General features: G+C 36.7%; 1 protein-coding gene and 1 pseudogene across 1 annotated transcript; one reads left to right on the top strand and one right to left on the bottom strand.

Moving 5' to 3' along the window:
• Positions 1-877: 877 nt before the first annotated feature.
• Positions 878-11,606, bottom strand: LOC113279523 (annotated as a pseudogene).
• Positions 11,607-21,307: 9,701 nt separating this feature from the next.
• On the top strand, positions 21,308-23,627 carry LOC113282515 (probable serine/threonine-protein kinase PBL28). The gene is made up of 7 exons (XM_026531538.1): positions 21,308-21,797; positions 21,877-22,061; positions 22,161-22,365; positions 22,491-22,654; positions 22,727-22,831; positions 22,957-23,079; positions 23,203-23,627. Exons 1-7 carry the CDS (start codon positions 21,731-21,733, stop codon positions 23,428-23,430), a joined length of 1,077 nt encoding a protein of 358 aa, XP_026387323.1. The 5' UTR covers positions 21,308-21,730; the 3' UTR covers positions 23,431-23,627.
• Positions 23,628-23,632: the final 5 nt, after the last annotated feature.

Here is a 23,632-nt window from a genome sequence, read left to right as displayed (position 1 = left end):
ATAACCGTAGTGGCCAAGTGAGGAAAGTATCGGTGGAGGGTCGGGTCATTACAAATGGAATCAGAATAGATGACCATTCGACTGCTGAGGGACAGAGAGTACTCTGGACGGGATATGCGAGGTGCTGGTTTCATGAGAGGCAGGGAATGTCGGAGATCTTGGATTGAATATATATTCTGGAGTGGAGGACGATTCCAATTTAAGGTGGTGGTATTATAATACCCCGATTTCGGTAAATGTTACCAGATTGGAACATAAATAATGGTTTGTCCTTTCCTAACACCGAGACCTTTTCAACACAATTGGCTCCAAAGTTGGCAGAAAACTCTGCAATTAAGCATGCCCGGGAGTAATCCAGGAGTGGGTGGCCTCCTGGAAAGTTGCAGCCGGATAACTGCAGCGATTCCCGTTGAAAACCCTACACTGTCCTATATCCCACTAGTGGAAAACAACCGATTTAAGATAGTTAGGTAGTGTCGTTTTTAACGAATTAAACGACACTTTCGGAATGTTGCTGAAAGTGTCGTAGATTCAGTGCCTTTTTATGGAACGACACTTTCTGAATGCCCCTGAATTACGATGCTTTCTGAGTGCCGCTACGCACGACATCTGAATATCGTCGTAGATTTAATTTTTTTTAATATAAAAAAAAGTTAGTCAGATCTGGCTAGCTGATTCCAGTTATTCAGACTGGGCTGAAATAAATCTGATTCAAATTCAAATTATACTAAAATGAAACTCAAATTATACTGAAATTTAAATGACAATTCAAATTCAAATGAAATTACTCAAGTTCTCAAATTCAAATTCAACTTCCATATAAAACCTGATTCGTCTAATACCAAATGACAACTCCATTACATTGAACTGTACTCACAAATTTAGTCCAAAATCATTAAAAAAAAACTTCTAATTATTAAGGTTTCTTAAGTGATACAAGTCCTGAGAATTTCAACAACAAATTCAGTCATTAGGATCTTGGCACTAGCTTGCGTGAGAGCAGAACTGTAGACGCACAACCCTTTCCAATATTTCCACATCTAGCAGGAACAACGATCTTACCATCAACCATGGCATTAGTTAGCCTCATGAGACAATCGGGAACAGAGTGACGACATCCATGAAGGTATCAAACTACATTAAGGAGAAGAGTAAGTCATACCTTATACCCAACAGAATTATACATAACATTCAAGTGCTCACTTTAAATTTATCTACCTCCATGTACTCCCCAGCTTCCTCTCCAAGATGCAACCTAATATCAGTTCCTCGTCCTAGTGGTTCATTCCATTCATCCTCAGAAACAACAATGCTTCAACATCCTTAGACTCTCATACGTACCTGAAACCAATATTATAAGATTGTAAGATAGTTTTAACTAGATCATGAAAAATATCTACTAATGCAATAATGTAAAACGCCAACTGTTTGTCATCATTGTGTTTGCTAATAACTTCGATATAACTGGCAACAAGATGGGCAGAGTAAAAACCAACTCCAAACTGCCCAATTAGATTGAGGTCACCACTTGTCTGCATTTTCTCTGTAGTTGCAGGAAATCCTACACTACACCCCTCACAAGATTTCATTAACATTCAACTCATTTTTGGATTAACAATCTTAATTTTATTGATGAATCTTTGAACAATCTTACAAGAAAAGATAAAGGCATTAAGAACAACAACCACTCTTGATTTTCTCTCTCCTAATTGTTTTTTATTCCTCTCTCTAAAAAGATCTCTCCCTTTCCTTTACAACTGAACGACTATTTATAGGGAATTATATAGTGGATGACAGCTAATCTGTCCTTTATTTTCGGATATGACTTGCGACATTATCGCAACCTTATAAATATCAATCTCGCAAAACTTCCTTATTTTCGCAGGACCGTCACACTTTTCTCATGATTTGGCTGATGTCGTTTACTATGTCGTTTCTGAAGTTGTTCTGCGACACTGTCGTGTTGTGTTGTTAATAGTTTCGTTGAGGCATTATTGCTGCGATATTCTGATCCTACATCTTGCCTCTTCTCATATCATCTCTGCGAAGTAGAGAACGATGTGAGAAATGCCGCAGCTATCCATCACTTCATATTCTGCATTTATCACACGTATCCTTTCTCCCATCTGTTTCTTGACACGTCTTCTGTAACCGCTGCTTTTCAACCGCTCACGTCTTTTCACATTAATTATGTTTATCTTCTCGAAAATCTCCTATATATATACTCTTATTACTCTCCCTTTTCTTCTTTCTTACTCTCTTTTTCATCTTCTCTACAACTTCATCATTTTCTCCGTAAATTCCTCTGCTGTAATTTTTCTTTTTTCTTCTTCATTCAATCTTTTTAATTTGTTCTTCATCTCCATACTGTTCTCTCTGTAGATCTTCACTGTTCGTAATTTTCTTCCTTTTTAATTTTTACGAATTAATCTTCCTGCTGGTGTTTTCCATGGATTCATCGAGGTTAGTTTTCTTTTTTTTTCTTTCTTATGGGTTTTGCTGAAATTGATCTTGCTTACTGCCTTATGTGATGTTGTTTAAGTGATTCCCATACTGTTTTTATTTCAGCAAAAACGCCTCTAACACCAAATTTATGGTTCAGAACCCTAATATTCCCAAATTGCAGCATAAGGTTGTTGTAAACAAAAGAAAGTCTGCGGATCATAAGGTAGTAAGAAACATTATTCTTTTCTAATAACAATATTGTTGCCTCTGTTTCTTATCTGGATTGTGATTCGCAGGGTGATAAGGATGCCAACAAACCTCTCAAGAAATCTCGCCACCTCAAAACCGTTGAAACCTCTGTTCCATTTCCCTTACTTATCCTTTCAAAATCTCCTGTGACATCTTCGCAAGTTAAACCATTATCTCCAATTCGCGAAAAGGTTGCCTCATATTTCATCCCTTCAATTGACCTTTCAATGATTGAAACCCCCCTTATTAATCCTTCTGTGAATGAAACTTATTCTCCTCCTATTGATAATGTTTCCCAACCTTCTATCATTGCCAGTTCTCTACCTGAGCCTCTTCCTTTTTCGAAAGAAACTGTGGAAGGAATAGATATTGCTTTCAAAGTTTTGTTTGAGGTTCTGGATGATGTTAAGAAGTATCCCATTGATCCTGTCAAGTCTGGTGTTTGCGAAATTCTGAGTAAGTATTTTGGCTCTGACAGAGCTGCTTCGCAAACAGCTTTTGGAAAAAAAGGTTGAAACCTTGAATAAGAATCTCCAAATGATGACTTTAGAGTGTAATGCTCTTCTTCTAGAAAATCAAAAGCTTCAGAATGTTTCGCTGGATCGCGACAATCTTCGCAAGAAGAATGATGAACTGAGAGGTATGATTTCCTTATCTGTGTCTTTAATTTGCCTTTCTAATGATTTTATCCTTTCCATACTTATAAATATTTTGTTTTGTCATGTGGTCTTATTTTGCCTTCCTAATTAAAGGTCTTATTATGCCACTTCTTGTCATTGCGACAAAATCGCAGGACGTCCTTGTATTTTCATGCAAAAACCCATTGATCTTGCCTTAAATTTTTTTTTTGTATTATTGCCTCTTCAGGATTATTGCGACAATATGACAGGCCTAAATATTCTTGCGAAAATAAATCCCCATGACATTGTCGTCGTGCGACGAAATCGCAGAACGTCTTCTCACTTTCATGCGAAAACCCATTGATCTCGTCTTATCTTTCTCTTTAGTATTATTGCCTCTTCAGGATTGTCGCACCAATATGACAAGCCTTAATACCCTTGCGAGTAAAAAGCCTCATGACATTTGCGTCTTAAGACACTTATCATCTCCCTAATGGAGGGTGTCGCCCTTATCTCCCCCCCTGGTTGCCCCTTCAAGGAGGCGTACCTCTACCATACAAGGTTGGCTCCTCCCATCCGGTCTTAACAACAACCAGTTGTTTTCGCAGCCTCTTATCCCTTTTACCTATAGGGTTTATGGTTACGAGACTGCACCCTAAGTGGGGTTTTCTTCGGGCCGAGTGCATTATAATCCAAGACTTGTCAAGAATGGCAAGGTACGCTCCAGACGCCCCTGGCACTCTTGACTCAATCGTGTACCTCGGCACCTTGGTCAGATTCTGCACTCCTTGGGAGAGTCCTTATTAACTTAGTCGCCCAACCTAAGTCATATGCTTAAGCTGAGAATCCAAGGTGCCTCTCCCGGATGGGCTTTATTGACCCCAAATCTCCATGAGTCAGGTTCCGGTGGCGGTGTAGCCTTTCCCTGAGGCATGTAACAGGTACCCCCTTATATGATGTACTTTAGGTCTTACATTTGCCTCTTGCAAAATTTTATTCACGAACTAGGGTGTACGCCATAAAGGTTCACCCCTTTCTATTTTGTCATTGTTCTCTGATTGTCTTTTGTAGAATTTAATATCTATGCGAAGTTCTCGTATATCATGATCTTTTTTTGTAGAATCTCGCAACTATTCTTTCATTGAATGTTTATTCGCAATCGTTTTGTTGCGTCATACATAACTTCTCAAAGCTTCTTATGGATAATATCTCTTTAAGTACAATCTGTTCCATGGTCTGTCAAGTCTATGACCAACATCTCTACCTTCTAGATCCATTAATTTATAAGCTCCTGTCCCAACTATCTCCTTAATGATGTAAGGTCCATCCCATTTTTTCGCTAACTTTCCACCATTTTCTCGCTGATATATTGGTGTCTCTCGCAGAACTAAATCTCCTGGTTGAAATTCGCGTACTTTGACACGTTTATTATATTCTCGGGCTCATCTTCACTGATAATTCTCCATATGCCGTAAAGCTCTTTCTCCTTTTTCTTCTAATTCATCAAGTTTGCTTAAGATCAAACCCGCACTAAGATTTTTCTCCCAAGCTTCTCTCTTTGTCGTCGGAATAACAACTTCTGTTGGTAGCACCGCTTCAACTCCGTATGTTAAACAAAAAGGTGACATTCCAGTAGCTTCTCTCCTAGTTGTGTTATAAGCCCATACTACATTATGTACTTGTTCGCACCATGCTATATGATGTCCTTCTAATTTTTTCTTTAATATATCTGCAATTGTTTTGTTTGTTGCCTCTGCCTGTCCATTAGCTTGTGGATACAGAGGAGTAGACTTTCCACATTTTATCTTAAATGCATTAAGTAACATTTCTATGTTATGTCCTTCAAATTGTTTCCCATTATCAGATACCAACTGCGCGGGAATTCTGAATCTGCAAATGATATTTTCGAATATGAATGTAAATATATCTTTGTCGCTAATATGTTGTACTGCCTTTACTTCTGTCCATTTTGTGAAATAATCTGTTGCGACTATTAAGTATCTTCTTTGTCCAGATCCTGACAAAAATGGCCCCACAATATCTAAGCCCCACTTTCCAAAAGGCCATACACTGGTTGAAGATGATAATGGTGCTCCAGGTGCATGTATTTTCTTTCCGTGCCGCTGACAATCTTCGCAACGTCTTGATATTTGTTTTGCATCTTCGTGCATGTATGGCCAGTAATAGCCTTGCATTTTTGCTCTATGTGCCAAAGATCTTCCCCCTTTATGATTGCCAACATCCCCACTATGTAACATTTTTAGCACCTTTTCTCCTTCTTCTCGTGTCAAACATCTGAGTGATGGTCTATTAAAGGATTTTCGGTATAGCAGCCCATCTCTTAATTCATAATTTGTTGCGCGACTTTTTAACTTGTGTGCTTCCAATCTGTTTCTTGGTGTTTCTCCTTTCGCCAAATATGCATGAAGTTTTGTTCTCCAATCTGCGATTTTGTTCGTTTTTTCTTCTTCTCCACCTTCCATCATCATTACGTTCACTTCTTCTTCTTCTTTATTGATTGATGGTGACAAAAGTGTTTGTATTTTTATGCATCTCGCAGTTGGATCTGTCATCAAGCTTGAGATGAAAGCAAAAGCGTCTCCGAGTCTGTTATCCTTCTTAGAAATGTGCCTCCATTTTATCTTTGGGATTTTCGCTGACAATTCTTCAATGAGCTTCTTGTATTTATTCAAGGATGGTTCATTTGTAGTGTACTCTCCCGTTATTTGGCGAATAACTATCTGCGAATCACTAGTGATCCTGGCATTTTCTAGTTTCATTTCTATTGCGAATTTTAAGGCATGTACCGCAGCTTCATATTCCGTTTCGTTATTAGTGGATGCGAATTCCAATCTGAATGAAAAAGCCATCTTCGCTCCTTTTGGTGAAATTAAAACAATTCCAACCCCATTGCCTTCCCCATTTGATGATCCATCTACCAATATCTCCCATCTATTTGGTTCTGTTAATAAGTATTTTGGATCTCCATGTTCTTCTTATATATCCATCATCTCCTCCACCGCTTCATCATCTTCTAAAGGAAATTCTGCTAAGAAATCTGCGACAACTTGTGATTTTGGTGAAGATAATATTTCATACTTGATTTCGAAATGTCCTACTTGTGCATTCCATCTCTCCACCCTACCTGATCTTTTTGAATTTTTCATCACTGATTCAATTGGTACTTTTGTTAGCACCCTTATTTTGTGTGCTTGAAAATATATGCGAAGTTTAAATGCGGCGTATACTAATTCTAAAATTAGCTTCTCAATATTTGAATAATTCCTCTCTGCAGCATTAAATGTTTTGCTGATGTAATAAATGGGCTTTTCCACTCCTGCGTCCGTTCGCAATAACACAGCGCTTAAAGCATGTGATGTTGTCGCAAGATAGATCAATAGTTCTTCTCCTGGTTCTGCCTTTTGTAAAATAGATGTATTCATAAGGTGTTCTTTGATCCTTTGAAAAGCTTTTTCACATTCACCAGTCCATTTGAATTTTGCACCCTTCTTGAGTATATTGAAAAAATGTTTACATTTGTCTGATGATCGCGAAATGAATCTTCCTAGCGAAGCTAAAAGTCCGTTCAATTTTTGTACATCCTTTATCGTTGCTGGTGTTGGCATGTCACGAACTGCTTGTACCTTTTCTGGATCAACTTGTATTCCTTCTTTTGGTACAATGTAGCCTAAAAAATTTCCCGATGCAACCCCAAAAATGCATTTTTCAGGGTTCAGTTTAATGTTATGATGGCGCATCTGTTCAAAAATCTCCCTCAAATCTTGTACATGATCTTTGGCTTCTTTACTCTTCACCAACATGTCATCCACGTACACCTCTAATGTTTTGTGTATCCATTTTGCGAACACCTTCTCTACCATTCTTTGATACGTTGATCCTGCATTTCGCAAACCAAACGACATTTTTGTATAACAATATAAACCCCTTGGAGCGAAAAAAGAAGTATGCTCTTGATCTTCTTCAGCGAGGGGGATTTGGTTATAACCTTTGTACCCATCTAAAGAAGACACTCTATCATTTCCCGCTGCTGATTAAACCATTTGAGGAATATCCGGCAATGGAAAACTGTCTTTAGGGCAAGCCTTGTTTAAATCAGTGAAATCTATGCAAATTCTTATCCCTTTATTTTTCTTTAGAACAACAACCATGTTTTCTATCCACTCTGGGCATTTAGCTTCTCTTATAATTCTCGCCTCAAGCATTTTCTGTAATTCTTCTTCTATTTGAGGATGGTAGGTCGTTGCGATTTTTCTTATTCTCTGTTTAAATGGTCTCACATTCTTGTTAATCTCCAACTTATGACATGCAATTGACGGATCTATTCCAGGTATCTCATCCATGCTCCCCGCGAAAATATCTCTATATTCCCGCAAAAGATTAACAGTTTTTTCTTCCTCTTCTGTATCCATCTTGGTTCCAATCCTCAGTATTAGGGGTTCTTCTATAGTCCCAACATTTTCTTCTTTTGTTGGTTCTGCCGGAGTGTAACTGGCCTTGGGTTCTCCCATTGGTGTTGGCTCTATCTTCTTCGCAGGTCCATCTCCTTCCTCCGAAATTTCGTTGGGTATTCCTTTACCTTCTTTTGCTCTTATCATGTACACTCTAAATTCTTCTTCTTTCTTTGCCTCCTTTGCTATTTTTCTGCGAAGTTGTCGCTTTCTTGCTCGTCCTTCATAATGCTTTACTTCAATTTGATAACATAATTTCGCATTGTCAATATCTCCTCTAATTTCACCTACTCCATTTGGCATGGGGAACCTGATGCATTGATGCAACGTTGATGCTACAGCTTTAATTGTGTGTATCCATGGCCTCCCCAACAACATGTTATATGGTGATTCCATATCCACTACGCATAGTGTCACTTGTGTTTCGATCTCTCCTAGTGGAATTCGCACCACTATTTCTCTTTTAGGTTTTGTTGTGGATTTTCCAAAGCCATGAACAAGATATGTTGAACAAGACATTTCTTCATCTTTGAATCTCATTCCTTTGAACGCATGATAGAATATTATATCCACTGAACTTCCTGTATCGACTAAAGTTATGTTCAATATCCATTCTTCCATGGATTTTGTTGTTGTCCCCTTCTCTTTTCGTGTAATAGGTATTGTAATAACCAATGGAGATGTGTGGCTCAAATTTTCTTTTGGTATTTCTGCTGCCATGAATGTGATTTTTTGCTTTTCCCAATCTTTCAAGGGTGATGTTTTTTCTACCGCCATAATCTTCCTTCCTTCAAAATCTCGTTTATGTATCCTTCCTTTGATGTTTTCATGGAATTCATTAACCATTGTTTTTCTTATCATATTACACTCCAATCTTTTGTCATCTTCATTGACTCTAATCATTTTTCTTTTAACTGGTTCACTGATTTGTTTAATCACTTTCTTGATTTGAACAATCTCAACAACAATCTTTAACTTTCACAGGTTCAATCCCTGTTTCTAGCGCCATTATGTAGTTGCAGGAAATCCTACACTACACCCCTCACAAGATTTCATTAACATTCAACTCATTTTTGGATTAACAATCTTAATTTTATTGATGAATCTTTGAACAATCTTACAAGAAAAGATAAAGGGATTAAGAACAACAACCACTCTTGATTTTCTCTCTCCTAATTGTTTTTTATTCCTCTCTCTAAAAAGATCTCTCCCTTTCCTTTACAACTGAACGGTTATTTATAGGAAATTATATAGTGGATGACAGCTAATCTGTCCTTTATTTTCGGATATAACTTGCGACGTTATCGCAACCTTATAAATATCAATCTCGCAAAACTTCCTTATTTTCGTAGGATCGTCACACTTTTCTCATGATTTGGCTGATGTCGTTTACTATGTCGTTTCTGAAGTTGTTCTGCGACACTGTCGTGTTGTGTTGTTCATAATTTCGCTGAGGCATTATTGCTGCGAGATTCTGATCCTACATTCTCCACAAAGGTTGTATGTATAGAAACCAATATTACCCATAGTTATCCATCATCCGATTAAAAAATGGAGGGAAACGTAAATAAAAGGTCCCATACGTAGAAAAATTACCAGAAGTTACTGATTTTGCAATAGTTTCCAAGTTCTTAATAAGATCTTCCTTTGTCATTCATATACCACGGTCACGAGTTGGCAGGATTTTCTTTTCCTCATCTAATTTCATCTGCAAATAAACAAAAACAAAAATATTTTTAGTCACGGTAGAAAAAGATGGTTATCAGCTCATACAAGTCGCAGAATCCACACTTGTATAAACTTCACTAAAAGAATTACTCACCGGAATCTCAAGCTTTGTATCATCACCTTCTCCTAGAATTTCCTTATCGGTAAGAACAAGGAGCCTAATCTTATCCAAAGCCTGAGAACGAAAGCAAAGTTTGACATTAAATTAGCTCCCTCAAGAAGATATCTTTGTTACTATGAAGAGAGTTGACAATGATATCCATAAGACGAGAAACCTCATCCAGGAACTCAAAATTCTCAGTGGATTTTCTAAGAGAGATTTCCTTGACATTGATTCTGACTCCCTGGTTAAAAACCACCATATTCAAACACCAATTGAACAAAACATTCTAATGATTATATGAATAGACAATAGAAAGAAAACAAACAAAAACTTAACACATACCTCTTAACAACTTCCGAATCAGTGGATAATCCATGAGGAACAACACCAAGCTTATCTTCAATCTTTGGTTGATCAACTAAGTTATCTGATTCACTTTCTTCGGCATCAGCTTGGTTCTTTCATCCTGTTATAATCCAAAGGTCATTTCAATTTCAGTCAGTACATGTGTATACAATCAATTTATTCAATCTTATGCGTTCTTAACATCAATAGAAACAAGCAATTACAATAACACTAAGAATCCTTAGTGAAAATCATATGATCTAAGTAACAATAACCTTAAAATAAAAAATCAAGAAACCCGGATCAGTAATCTAAGCAACAATAACCTTAACCTTAATGTAGTTCCATGATTCCATCCGACAAGAATATAGATCCAGATCCAAAGTGATGCACTATTAAGTACTACCATAATCTCAACTTGATTTACATCTCTATAGGATGAAATTAAAATATCAGGAGGAGTTCTAAAAGAACACTAAACAAAATCCATGCTTATCTCATCAAAATCCTACAACATATTTAGAAAAAAGAAAGAAAAAAAGAATGAAATAAGGCCATCAGGAAATCGCCTGGCTTAATATCTTAATGCAAGAAGATCTAGCATAAACTAATTCAAACCAATTGACCTGACAGAAGCATTCACAACCGCGATAAGGACATGACTAACAGAAAACTTTAGCACTCAAAAATAACAACATTATCAATACAAAGTTTAAGGAGGCTTACTCATTATCTTTAGTTCAAATTGGAGGACTTAACTATAGTTGAGATAACAACACAGAAATGATAACCATATTATGAAGCGAAAATGGCTTCACCAGAAGAACAATACAATATCAAAGTCCAAATCAAGATAACCAATCAAGGCTTAGGAATTTGGTGCTCCTTTCTCTGGATGCTTGTCGACTGAAGCAGCACTAGGAAGATCGAGTCCGCGAGGAATCTTTCCAGGATAGTTAGCAACTGAAGCATCTGACCCTATCAAACCACAAATTCAGAAGGAAAAAAAAGAAAGATTCAGCATCAAGAAAATAAACAAGGGGTGCCAACAGGTTTGTTCCCTTAGTTAAACCAGAGAAAGTACAGCCGAGGAGCGAATATGCTTACCCGGTATCAACGATCACCACAGAACGTAGCTCGCAGTTAGCAAAGCTGTAAACGAAGAGTAATAAGCCCAACAACTGTCAATGATAAAACTTACAAGAAATGTCTTGACAGGAAAATTCTGGGGCCAAAGTACAAATTGTCTTCTAAAAGATTCCCAAATGGTTATTTCCAATGTAAAATTCATTAACAGCTATTATTACAGGGAGATCCAATAACACTTACCGATTGCGGATTTCTTTCTGCACAATTGGGTGGCAGTCATCTTCAAATGCACTGAGGGTTTGAAGCAAGAATGCACAATGGGCCACAACTGCAATCTCTTTTTTTTTTACGAATTCACAACCTAAATAAGATATCAGATTTTACTATGTTAGTAATTATTGTCCTTAACTAAATCATTCCCAGCAATGCTTAAATTCAAAGGGGAATTAAAAACCAATTGATAAATTTCATTCCCCTGGCAGCAACAACTTTTCTTGACTCTCTTACATCAGCCTGCCACAAAACATCCTCCTCATCTTCTATCTGCAGCAGATACATAACACAGAGGTTGTAAGCTAACTGCAAAGCTTATTCAGTTGAAAAATTCATTATCATTTCAATGCGATACGTAAACTGTGTGTTAGTGGGATCTTATAGAGCATCATCAGATACTTGCCAGTGAAAAATCGATTGCAGGAAAGATGGTCTGATATTCGGCTATACTTCTCCTCCTATCACATGGGTGAACACCCTGTAATAAGAATTTCAAGTTAGAAATCAATCTCTCAATTGTTCAAAGAAATTAAGATTAAGAAGAAGAAATCACTGTAAATATGAATATGAAATCTTTGAAGATTAAAGTTTCCCACTCCAACTCCGTCACTTGTTTGTTCAACGCTAAACCACACAAAATCGCAAAAATCGAAAACCAAATCTCAAAAAACTAATAATCCATACTTAAAAATATGTAAGAAATGAAGAATTGCTCATTCGTTACCAGTACAATACCCCAATTTTAAATCCCCCAATTATAAAAACCTAGGGTTTCATTCTAATTAAAATCCACAAAATCGATTCCACGAGAAAACTAATTTGGTTGATTCTTCAATTACATCTGAACCCAAAACAACTAAACTCAAAACTAATCATTAAACTTACCCTGCTAATGATTTTTCATCAGTTATTAAGAGAAGTAAGTTAGTTGATTCTTCAATTGTTGGTGAACGTGAATCACTGTGAGAAAGAAAGAAGAAGAAGAAAAAGATGAAGATGTTGGTGGTGGTGGTGGTGAGGTCGTGGTAATGGAGGTGGTGGTGGCGGCTGGAGTGAGCGGAGAGGGAAGAGAGTCTGAGTCTCTGATGAGTAAGAAACTAGATTTAGGGTAAGAAACTACAGGAAATTAAGTTTTGCTGGTTAGTGGTGGTGACTGAAGTGAGTTTCATTGTTTTAATTTGCTGATTCCGTGGATGAGAAATGAAGTTGCAGATCTGGTATAGATTTTGGTTTGGTGTGAGGAAATGGTGGGATGAAGTTCGCTTCATCTGTGAAGGTGAGAGAGAAAAAGAGAGACTACAGTGAAAGGTGGAGAATAATATGTTTTCTCTCTCTGCATTGAGATAGATAAGCTGATCCAGTTGTTTATCACTTTTAAGAGCAAATCCTGACCATAGAGGTGGAATATCCTACCAAAGAAACCATACTACATGAATGGCGTTGTCTAAGTCAACAAAAGTCATAACCAACGACAGTTTGACTTTAGTCAAGGACACTATAGCTAGTATTGTTGTCTAAGTCAACAAAAGTCCAAACACAACGACAGTTTGACCTTAGTCAACAACACTTTGGGTATGTAGTTGAATCGCGACATTCCCTTATGTGTCATGTCATTGTGTCTCTGATAGCCATTTTCCACTAGTGTCCGAAATGGCTAAGTGGGGAGAGTATCGGTAGGTAGACGGGTTGAAATCACGAGGGTACCCAAGTACACCACAATCTTTTCGTTTGATCACAACCTATTCAAGACCACCATGTATAAACCTTTTTAAGAAACAATCACCAAAGGAATATTTCAACACGGTGTCCACTTGGAACATGGTTATTTCGGACTGGCCTAACAATGTGAGAAATGAAACCCAAGTGGCGAATCACAATACACTTTGTGTGATCGTCTATGGATACAAGATCAAGAGACAATACAACAACAAGATGTTCACTTGATAATAGTTACAGTACAAGACCGAAACACTATATGATCAATATCAAGTGCCTAGTTAATGTACAAGTGTATTTACTGTAATTATAATAATACAGAGACAATTATATTGCAGAAATAAAGTAAAGCACATACCATAATTTGTTAACGAGGAAAATTACAATCTTGTAGAAAAACCTCGGGACCTAGTCCAGTTTTAAATACTCAATGAATTAAGACGCTACAAAAAGTAAACCTGCAACTTCGTGTGGAAGAGACCAAGAAATCTAAAATCCTAGTTACTCATCTTTGGTAGTATTCTTGTTTTGATAACATCTAGCAGAACCGCAGTTCTCAATGGACGTTAGAATACTAGATATCCTAGCAGAACAAACATTCTCTTTAGGACTAGATATAGTAGATCTATCTAGTAGATCTTCTTAGTGGTTCACAATAACTTCTTAATGGTTCACAATCTTTCAAACGGTAAGACGAGATTTCTTTGGATCGTATTCCAAACAGTAAATGATCAAAACTATTTGGTAACCAAACTCACTTTCTAATCACAATACCGAAATATATGATAAGAGCACAGTTACAGATCTTCTATTTTTGAGATCTGCTATCAGATCTGCTATCAGATTTGAAGCTCCTACATTACGAGATCTAATAAGACAATGACTATCGAAATAATCAATCTTGACTACAAAGTTTGTGATAAAATCACAAACAACTTTTAGATCTCAAAAGTCTTATATTTATCGAAATAAACAACCTTTTAATCCTGAAAATCAAGTCATAGGACCTGCTCTCGATTTATTGATACATGTACATATCCCCATGTATATATACCCAATAGTGGGGGAAATAGACGTTTGATCCTAAGACCCATTCCTCAAAGCCCAACACATTGTTTTTGGTAGGTTTGTTAAACTTTTTGAGCTACTGTTGCTTACCTCTAGTAAGCCTCTTGAGTATATTCTAATCCTTCCTAGTCAAAAAATAATGACATAACACCAACGATATTAAACCGTTTAATCGAATAATGATTTTGGTTATGTTATTAGTTTTTTTGGTTGGAAGGGAACATGATAGAGAAAAAGAAAATTAGATTAGCTCAGATTTTTGTTTAACTAAGTTATAAATAGGTCAGAACTAATGAGTTGACTATCATTCTTAAACTTTCTAGAGCACAAATCTTAAAAGGGGAGGAGATACCCATAATATTACTCCCTCCGTTTTAAAAAAAGAGATATCATCACTTTTTTAATTTGACCTATTTTTATCTCTTTTTCAAAACCGGTAGTAATAATTTCTGACCAATAAGAACATGTACTAGCAAATTTTGAACTCAAATTCTCGGTATCATCACCTAATAACTTTATCACTTTAGAATGAATTTTAACAAATAGTAGACACCCCACAACAAACGATAAAGAAATTTTGATTTTCTCTCAATGCCTCTTAGATATTTTTTATTTTAGTTCGATTTTGAGTTATTTTTTCAGATTTATAAGTTGCAGATGATTAGATCTTCACCCATTTAGCTCCTTAATCTAATTGTTAGATCCTTTATTCCTTATCTTAATTAGTTCTCGTTTTTCGATGGGGGTTTTCTTTAGCTATTTGATTTATCTGTGTTTAATGGTGTTTTAATTTTCTTGCAGGCTTCTTCTGATTTGTAATGGATTATATCCTGTGTTGGATCTTTGTGCTATGGTTATGCATCTTTCAGTCGATATTATTATCAAATGTAGAAGTGTTGCAAAATACACCCCTCCTTCATCCAACAGTATTGCACAGTAAGAAGATATCAAGTTTGAAGCTTTCTCGGTATTAGACATACTTTCGTTTCCCTTGTCAATTTTTTGCAACTATGAGCAACCAGTGGATTAAACTGATCCAATACCCGATTCGTTATCAAAAAATTCAAAATTCAAAATTTCCCCCTAAACCTTCCCGTGATTTCAGTAGCCAGCAGAATTATGTGGATAACATGTAAATCATATCTACCAGAATATATTTTCTTCCTTACCCACTTTATTCTAGATTGTTAATTAGGAAACAATATATTCTTGGTGTAATTAGATTTGATCCCCTTTTGTGTATAAATAAGAGAAACAACTAGTGCCATCTTTAAGCTTTTCATCAACCATACCCTAAAATTTGTCTTCGTCTTTATAAAGTAATGGAAACTGGTATAACAACAACAACCTAGTAAAGATCACTGAGAGGATGAGGAATACTTCCATTAGAAGAAACAGAGGTGTTATTGGTTCTGTAAGAAATCTGAATGCAGCTGCAGTTGGATGGGCTAACAGTTTGATTGGAAAACTTATAACCAATGATGATGAAATAGAAACATCGCAGGTGAAAGATGATCTGAATATACTCTGGAAACAATACAAGAAGAGAGAAATGAAAATTGAGGTAAAGCATCTGTATGTTTTCAAGTTTAATACCCAGAAAGAGATGAAGTATGTGTTAAAAAAATCTCCATGGAATGTTCAACGAAGTTTACTGGCTCTGCAGGAATACTTCACAGTAACTGTGTATAAAGATTATGTATTCACTACTCAAGAATGAACTGTTTATATGAAAGGATTACTCCTTGAACATCACCATGAAGCAGTAGTCAATGAAGCAATATAAGACTTGGGTAGGAAAATCTCAACAGATCCTAAGAACTGCAGGCCTTGATCTGGTAATATGATTAAAGCTCGTATTGAAATTGACCTGAAAAAACCTTTGAAGATGGGAGAATGGTGGAACTCAAATTCAGGAGAACTGGTCTGGATCAGGTACCATTGGGTCAAGTAACTACACAATCTCTGTGATCAGTGTTATATAGTAGATCATGATGACACAACATGTGAAGAAGTTGCTGAGATTCTGAGGGAAAGAGAAATGACGCAGGATGAATATGAAGTTTATTGTATTGCAAAGAACCAAAAGGCTGAGCAAAGAATTGAAACTGAGACGGAAGACAAAGATCTCGATTATGTTCATGTTGAAAATGATTCTTTGAATGATGCTGAAGAGGATGAAGAGGCTAGACACACTAAGAGGGCTAGAAACCAACCCATGCATTAAAATGGCTCCAATCCATCTATACAAGGTCCCATACTGGCTGCTCATGGTGGGAACATTAACAACAATGGTGTTAATGAAGCTCATGCTGAATTTATGGAGGGGGTGGAAATTGATGCAAACACAGATAACAACACTAGCACAAAGCTGAATGTCATACAAAATCAGGAGAACCATGCAAGTCTTGTAAAAACTAAACTCATATCTTATTATTTTCTTAAATATTTTGTTATTGATGCTTTTTTAGTTAGTAGTTACCTGTTTGTCTTTGATACTAATATTTTTTTTTAGTTTCCACATAAATGCTATATCTCAACAATATGAGAGTCATAGCATGGAACTGTCAGGGTTTCGCAAATAAACCCACTGGGACCATCTTAGAGATCTCACGTCTAAATATGATCCTGATATAGTGTTCATATCAGAATCAAAAATAGGGTTAGACAAAATGAATAAATTCATTATACCTTATAAATATCCTAATAGTAAACTTATCCCTTCCAGAGGACTAGCTGGTGGTCTAATTTTACTATGGAAAGATAGTTTCAATTTTAGCATTGTAAATTCGGATACTTGGATCATTAATTGTCTAGTGCAGGATGACCCTTCTAAACCAGATTGGATACTCACTTGTATGTATAGGTCACCATACCCAAATAACAAGGAGAAGCAATGGATACGCATCAAAGATCTGAACCCTACAATTCATAATTCGTGGGTCATTATTGGTGATTTGAACTTGGTTTTTTTCAAAATGAGAACATGATTTCCGTTAGTAACAGATCCTCCAACACTTCTTATTCATTTACTTCATCTTCAAGAGATTCTTCCTTCGTTAAATTAATTCATGATGTCGGTTTGGAAGATATGAGTTACACTGGAAGGTCTTTTACATGGTCTTCTAATGTGCATGTAACTGGAGTTCGTAGATCAAGGCTTGATAGATCTCTTAACAATGAATATTGGGTTATTAATTTTGCAGATGCTAATTAAGCTTATTCACCTTCCACAGTTGGGCTCGGAACATTGCCCAATTATGCTTTATACTTCTTCTGCTGATGGTGATAGAAAACGTAAGTGGAGATACTTTCAATGTTATGAAAGAGATGAGACATTAAAATCTGAAGTTGTTGCTGCCTGGAATCACCAAATAAATAGATCCCATGCCTTCCAGTTATCAAGGCATTTGATTATTACAAGAAATATGTGGCTAAATGGAACAGGGAGAAGTTTGGCAACATTCAAAGTAATATATTCCTTCTTCACCAACAACTAGAAGTTATCCAGGGAGGAAGACAAGATCACAATGCAACCTCTCAAGTTCAACAGGTGGAGAACCAAATAGAACACTGGCACCAGGTACAAAATGAGTTTTGGGGGCAAAAATCTAGAGATGAATATTATCTCGAGATGGACAGAAATACTAAATACCATCATGCAAATTCTAATAAAACACGTTCGAGAAACAATATTGTGGCTTTGAAAGATGGAAATGGAAATTGGCGTACCACGAGAATAAAATTGGAGAATCTGCTCACACAACACTATGGTACTTTACACACCACTAGCTCACCAGAAATAAATGACCAGATACTTCAGTGCATTCCTCAAGTGATAAATGATGCAGATAATGCTAACCTGATGAGAATTCCAAACAATAATGAAGTTTTCAAGGTTCTATAAAAGCATGAAGTCCTGAAAAGCACCTGGTCCAGACGGCTTTCCTCCAGGTTTCTTCAAAACTCATTGGGATATTGTAGGAACTGAGGTGGTAGAAACAGTACCACAATTCTTCCGCACATGCTATATCCTCGAAAGCTTAAATGCTACAAACATGTCTTTAATACCAAAGACAACGAACAAGCAATTTACCTCAGATTTGAGACTTATTGCATTATGCAATACGTCTTATAAAATAATTTCCAAGATTATGGCAACAAGAATGAAGAAGTTAATGGGAAAAATAATTTCTCCTCAACAAGCAGCCTACGTCCCGGGTAGGCAAATCTCTGACAACATCCAACTTGCTCAAGAAAGTGTGCATACTATGAATAACAAGAATGAAACTACAAATTCTCTAGCATTAAAGTTGGATATGTCAAAAGCTTTTGATCGACTTGAATGATCTTTCTTGAAGGATGTTATGCTTCAAATGTGCTTCTGTCCAGACTGGTGCAATCTCATAATGCAGTGTATCAGCACTATCAAAATCTCAATCCTTTTGAACGGCGTTCCATGCTCTGCCTATCAGCCAACACGGGGTGTAAAACAGGGTGATCCCCTATCACCCAATCTATTTATTATTGTGATGGAAGATTTTTTGAGACATTTATATCAAGTTGAGCAGTTGAACCAGATTGAAGGGATCAAAATTGCACAAGGCGCACCATCAGTCTCGCATTTATTCTTCGCGGATGAATTTTTTTATTCTTAAATGCTGACCTCCATAACGTTAATAACGTGCTAAAATTTATTGAAGATTTTGGAGCTGCATCAGGTCAATTGGTTAACTTCAATAAATCAAGTGTATACTTCAGTGCTCAGGTACCTTAAAGATTCTGCAAACTACTGTGTAGAAGATTGAAGGTTCCAAGAATGAATTCAAATTAAAAGTATCTTGGAATACCCCTCATAGTTGGTTTGAAAAAGATCAAATGTTTTTCCCACCTGTTTGACAGAGTAAAGGGTAGACTCTCAGCTTGGAATGGATGCACTATGTTGCAATGTGGTAAGTCTTTAATGATAAGGAATATTACAAACACAATCCCAACATATTCTATGAGCTGCTTACAGATACCAATGGATACAATCAACAAAATTGAAGCTGCGCAGAGGGATTTCTGGTGGGGCTTCGAGGAAAAGAAGGGTACATATGTTACTTCCTGGAAAAGAGTGGGTATACACAAAAATCTGGGTGACCAAGGTTTCAGGGATTTGAAAGTTCTTAATCAAGCTTTATTGGTGAGGGCTGCTTGGTGAATCTGCGCAAACATGGAAGCTCAGTAGGTGAAGGAAATGCAAGCTAAGTATTTCCAATATACTAGTATGCTCCATGTAAATATTAAAGAAAATTGTTCATGGACATGGAATGGTGTACAAAAGCAGATAGGTTTTATAAAGCAACACAGTCACTAGAGGTTGGGAAGAGGGAATAAAATAAAGATTTCATTAGATGTTTGGGTTGTAGGTCTTAATATTCCACCTGTTCCGTGAGAAAGTGTGACAGACAGTAAGAAGTATGTTTGGGTACAAGAACTAGTGCTTCAAGAAACGAGACAATGGAACACTGAGCTAATACGACATCTTTTTGATACACAAACTGCAGAATTAATCATGTGTATGAGAATCCCTGCATCTGCTGAAGACAAGCTGGTGTGGAAATTAACAAAGAACGAAAACATCACACTTAAATCAACATACAACAAGTTGTATGAACTTAGTTTGGTAACATACAATTATCTCCTATTGTTCCTGGTACATCCGTTCGATGGAAGGATTTCTGGAGCATCCAAACCTGGCCGAGAATTAAACATTTTTTCTGGAAATGTTTAATTGACATTATGCCAACAAAGGAACGTATATCTAGAGAATATATTAACAGAAGTGCCTTTTATGCAATCAACATGATGAGGACTTAATGCATGTGTTGTTTAAATGTCGATTCTCTAGAGCAGTGTGGATGCTGATACCTGGAAGTTCTAACATTATTTCTGGAGTTCACAACAACATATCTGTTGTGTTTGAAGATTGGTTGCAGCAAAACCAACAGCAAGGGATAAGCAATAGTTAGTTATTTACACTTGGGTATGGCAGTATCGTGGACTATTTGGAATACAAGATGTGATGTAAATTTCCAGAATATGAAAGCTACTCCACAAGGGGTGGCGAGAAATCCCTTAAGTTTCTCTAGCTATATTGAGAAACTGTACAGTAGGCAACATGATTACAATAATATAGAACATCACACTATGCACACTACAACACATTGGAAACCTCCTGTCTTTTCTTTTCTAAAGATTAATTGTGATGCATCATTTGATCCTAACACTGGTCTAACAGGTATTGTACTTGTTTTACATGATTTTGCAGGGAAATGGAGGGGCTGCCTCTCAAAGTGCTATGCAGGAATAAAGAATGTTGAGCAGGCATAATGTCTTGCTTTCTACGATGCTGTCATTTGGAGATTGGAGTTGCAGCTGTCCCTGATAGTGTTAGAGACGGATCTTCAAGGAATTGAAGGCTATATAAATAAGGATGCTCCTGTGATTTCATGAGAGAATGAGACTATTCTGCTTGACACTATTGAAAGGCTAAAATCTATTCATAAATGGGAATGTCAGTTTGTCCCTAGAAAGTGTAATAAAACTGTTGATATACCAGTAAAATTTAGCAGAAAATTTGATGTCACTATGACCTGGTTTGAAAAAAAAAATCACTTGACCGCACCATAATATTTAGGCACAAGGGAATGTGGACTTTGCAACGGACTAGGGTGCATCTGAGTCAAAAGCGACCGATGACTTCTTAAATGAATTTGTATTGGCTTACCAAATTCTAAAGATGACTTTTGAAATGAATTTTGCTTATCATACTCGAACCAAAACCGATGGTGCTGGACTAAAGAGATCTTGCTAGAAGAGATCGATTGGATTAAGGATTTAATAATTAGTTGGTACAAAGTACCTTCTAATCTAATTTTGTAAATTTGTGCTCTTACCGTTAACATGTCAATACCCCTGTTCGTTTTTACTGAAATTCTAAAAACATAATAATGTTAAAAACAATTTAAAATATCGAACTAATCACGTGTACCTTATTCGTCGGTTTCATCCAACGGTCACAATTCTGATTTAAATCTAAATCATACAATTTAAGATAATATTAGTTCAGTGACTAGTCACTACCTAACCAGAAGTACTAGAGTACAAAACAAGAGAGCATTATAGAGTTGATTTTATTCATAAAATCGTCACTGATAGCACCATTTCAGCGGCTACTCCCATCTCTTTCTTGTGCTTGTATTTGGCGGTTCAACTCCTTTATCTTCTTCTCCTTCTATGTTTTTATGTTTAGGTGTATGACTATTTCAGTTGTTGAGTATTAAATTTCTTAGAAACCAAGTTCACTTGTTTTCCAAGTACTCTTAAATTTAGAAGACAAGTTTTAGACTACACATATTTTGCCGTATGTTTGTTTTTCCTCGTGAATTTTGTGCCTACGCTACTACTGTCTTGTTGATTGGGAAAGGAGTTTGCAGTTCTTGTCTTTCTCGTTTGATTTGATTTTGAAGAAGTTTTTTTTTCCTTTTCTTTTGGTTGTTTTCGAGTTTCAATTTCATGTCAGTCTGTCTTGAGAGTTTTCTAACAGAAGGAATTCAAGCTTCTGTCCATTGAGTTCCGTAATGCCTTTTGGGTTAGTCACAGCATGGAAAAGGAGGCTATCCAAGTCATCTGATCAGAATGATCCATGTATAGTTTTTCTACTTCTGTTCTTTTCTTGTGTTTATTGATGTGGTTTAGTGACTCATAATTGTGCACTTGGTTACAGGGAAGTATAAGTCTTTGGAATACTGGCAATTAGATGATCGAAGACCATCAGCAAAAAGACGACAAGGGTCGGCAGTGTTCACCCTGAAAGAAATGGAGAAAGCCACAAGTTCATTTAGCGATGAGAATTTACTTGGGAAAGGAGGATTCGGAAGGGTTTACAAAGGAATTCTATCTTCAGGAGAGGTATGAAATGTGCTTTTAGATAAACCATCTCTGGTTTACTACAGAACAGAACAGCTAATAACAAGCAATATATTGAGAACTTCAATTTTTCATCTGAAGGTTGTGGCAGTCAAGAAAATGGAGCTCCCGTCATTCAAATCAGCACAAGGTGATCGGGAACGTGAATTTCGTGTAGAAGTTGATATCCTGAGCAGACTGGAGCACCCAAATCTGGTTTCCCTGATAGGCTATTGCGCTGACGGAAAGCACCGCTTTTTGGTCTATGAGTTTATGCAACATGGGAACTTAGAAGATCACTTGAATGGTTAGTTCATCAATATGCTACAACAAGAATATCTACTGGTCCATATGGACCATATCAAATCTTAGCTGTCAGTGTACAAATTTTTGCATCTATCCAATATCTTAGAATGCTTATTCTTGGTTTAGGAGTTAGTGAAGTGAAGATGGACTGGTCTCAGAGGCTTAAAGTAGCACTTGGAGCAGCAAAGGGGCTCGATTATCTTCATTCTGGTTCTGCATTAGGAATTCCTATTGTTCATAGAGATTTCAAATCTACCAACATCCTTTTAAGTTCAACCTTTGAAGCAAAGGTAAAATGCTTACATGACTTGGGGTGAAAACATTATTTGTTTTTCATGACTCAAAACTGTTCTTGTTCTCAGATATCTGATTTCGGTCTTGCTAAGATGATGCCTGAAGGTCGCGAAATGTACGTGACAACCAAAGTTTTAGGCACTTTCGGCTACTTCGATCCAGAATACACATCAGTGCGTGTCTTTACCTGTTCAAAACTTGATGATATATCTTACCGACTTAACCTTCTAATTTGTCTGTCAGTTGTTAGAATATTCTACTAACGAATAAGTTTTCTGAAACCTGATTTTGTACACAGACAGGGAAGCTGACTCTTCAAAGTGATGTTTATGCATTTGGAGTGGTTCTTCTTGAGCTCTTGACTGGACGCAGGGCACTCGACTTGCACCAGGGACCGAGTGATCAAATTCTTGTACTTCAGGTACAAAATGAGATAAAACCTCCCCATCATCAACAGATTCTCTTACATCTTGGTATGTTTAACTGTAACTATCAAAATGTACCGACACCAGGCTAATAACAATATGTACTTTATTGTTCCCAGGTTAAACATATTCTAAATGAACGAAAGAAATTGCGGAAAGTTATAGATCCAGAGATGAGCCGGAGTTCATATACCATGGAGTCAATCACTAAGTTTGCCAACTTGGCAGCTCGCTGTGTTCGTGGTGAGAGCACCGAAAGACCTTCCATGGCGGAATGTGCTAAGGAACTTCAACTAGTCATATTTGTAAATAGAAAAGCCACAAGTACGGGGAAGAGAACAGTCTGAAAGTTTGTGTTGTTGGTGCAAAGCATTTGGTTATTGAGTGCATAGTGGAAGTACATAAAAATTCAACTACAAATAACTCAACAGTTTGTCAAAATTTATCTGATTCTTTTTCTTCTTATTTTTTGAGTCTTGTTTTGAGACTTTATATAGAGACTGAGTTCAACGGATGTGTATTAGCTACCTATTTCTAAGCTGAATATGC

This window comes from Papaver somniferum, chromosome 5 (genome assembly GCF_003573695.1).
Source record: "Papaver somniferum cultivar HN1 chromosome 5, ASM357369v1, whole genome shotgun sequence".
In the NCBI taxonomy this organism is placed as follows: domain Eukaryota; kingdom Viridiplantae; phylum Streptophyta; class Magnoliopsida; order Ranunculales; family Papaveraceae; genus Papaver; species Papaver somniferum.
Note: the sequence above shows the minus strand (reverse complement) of the source record. Positions and strands in the feature narration are given on the sequence as shown.

Coding starts and splice junctions, on each gene's coding strand:
- LOC113282515 (XM_026531538.1), top strand. CDS start 21,731: ATGCCTTTTGGGTTAGTCACAGCATGGAAAAGGAGGCTATCCAAGTCA. Junction 22,062..22,160: donor GAATTCTATCTTCAGGAGAG/GTATGAAATGTG, acceptor TTTCATCTGAAG/GTTGTGGCAGTCAAGAAAAT. Junction 22,655..22,726: donor GTTCAACCTTTGAAGCAAAG/GTAAAATGCTTA, acceptor TCTTGTTCTCAG/ATATCTGATTTCGGTCTTGC.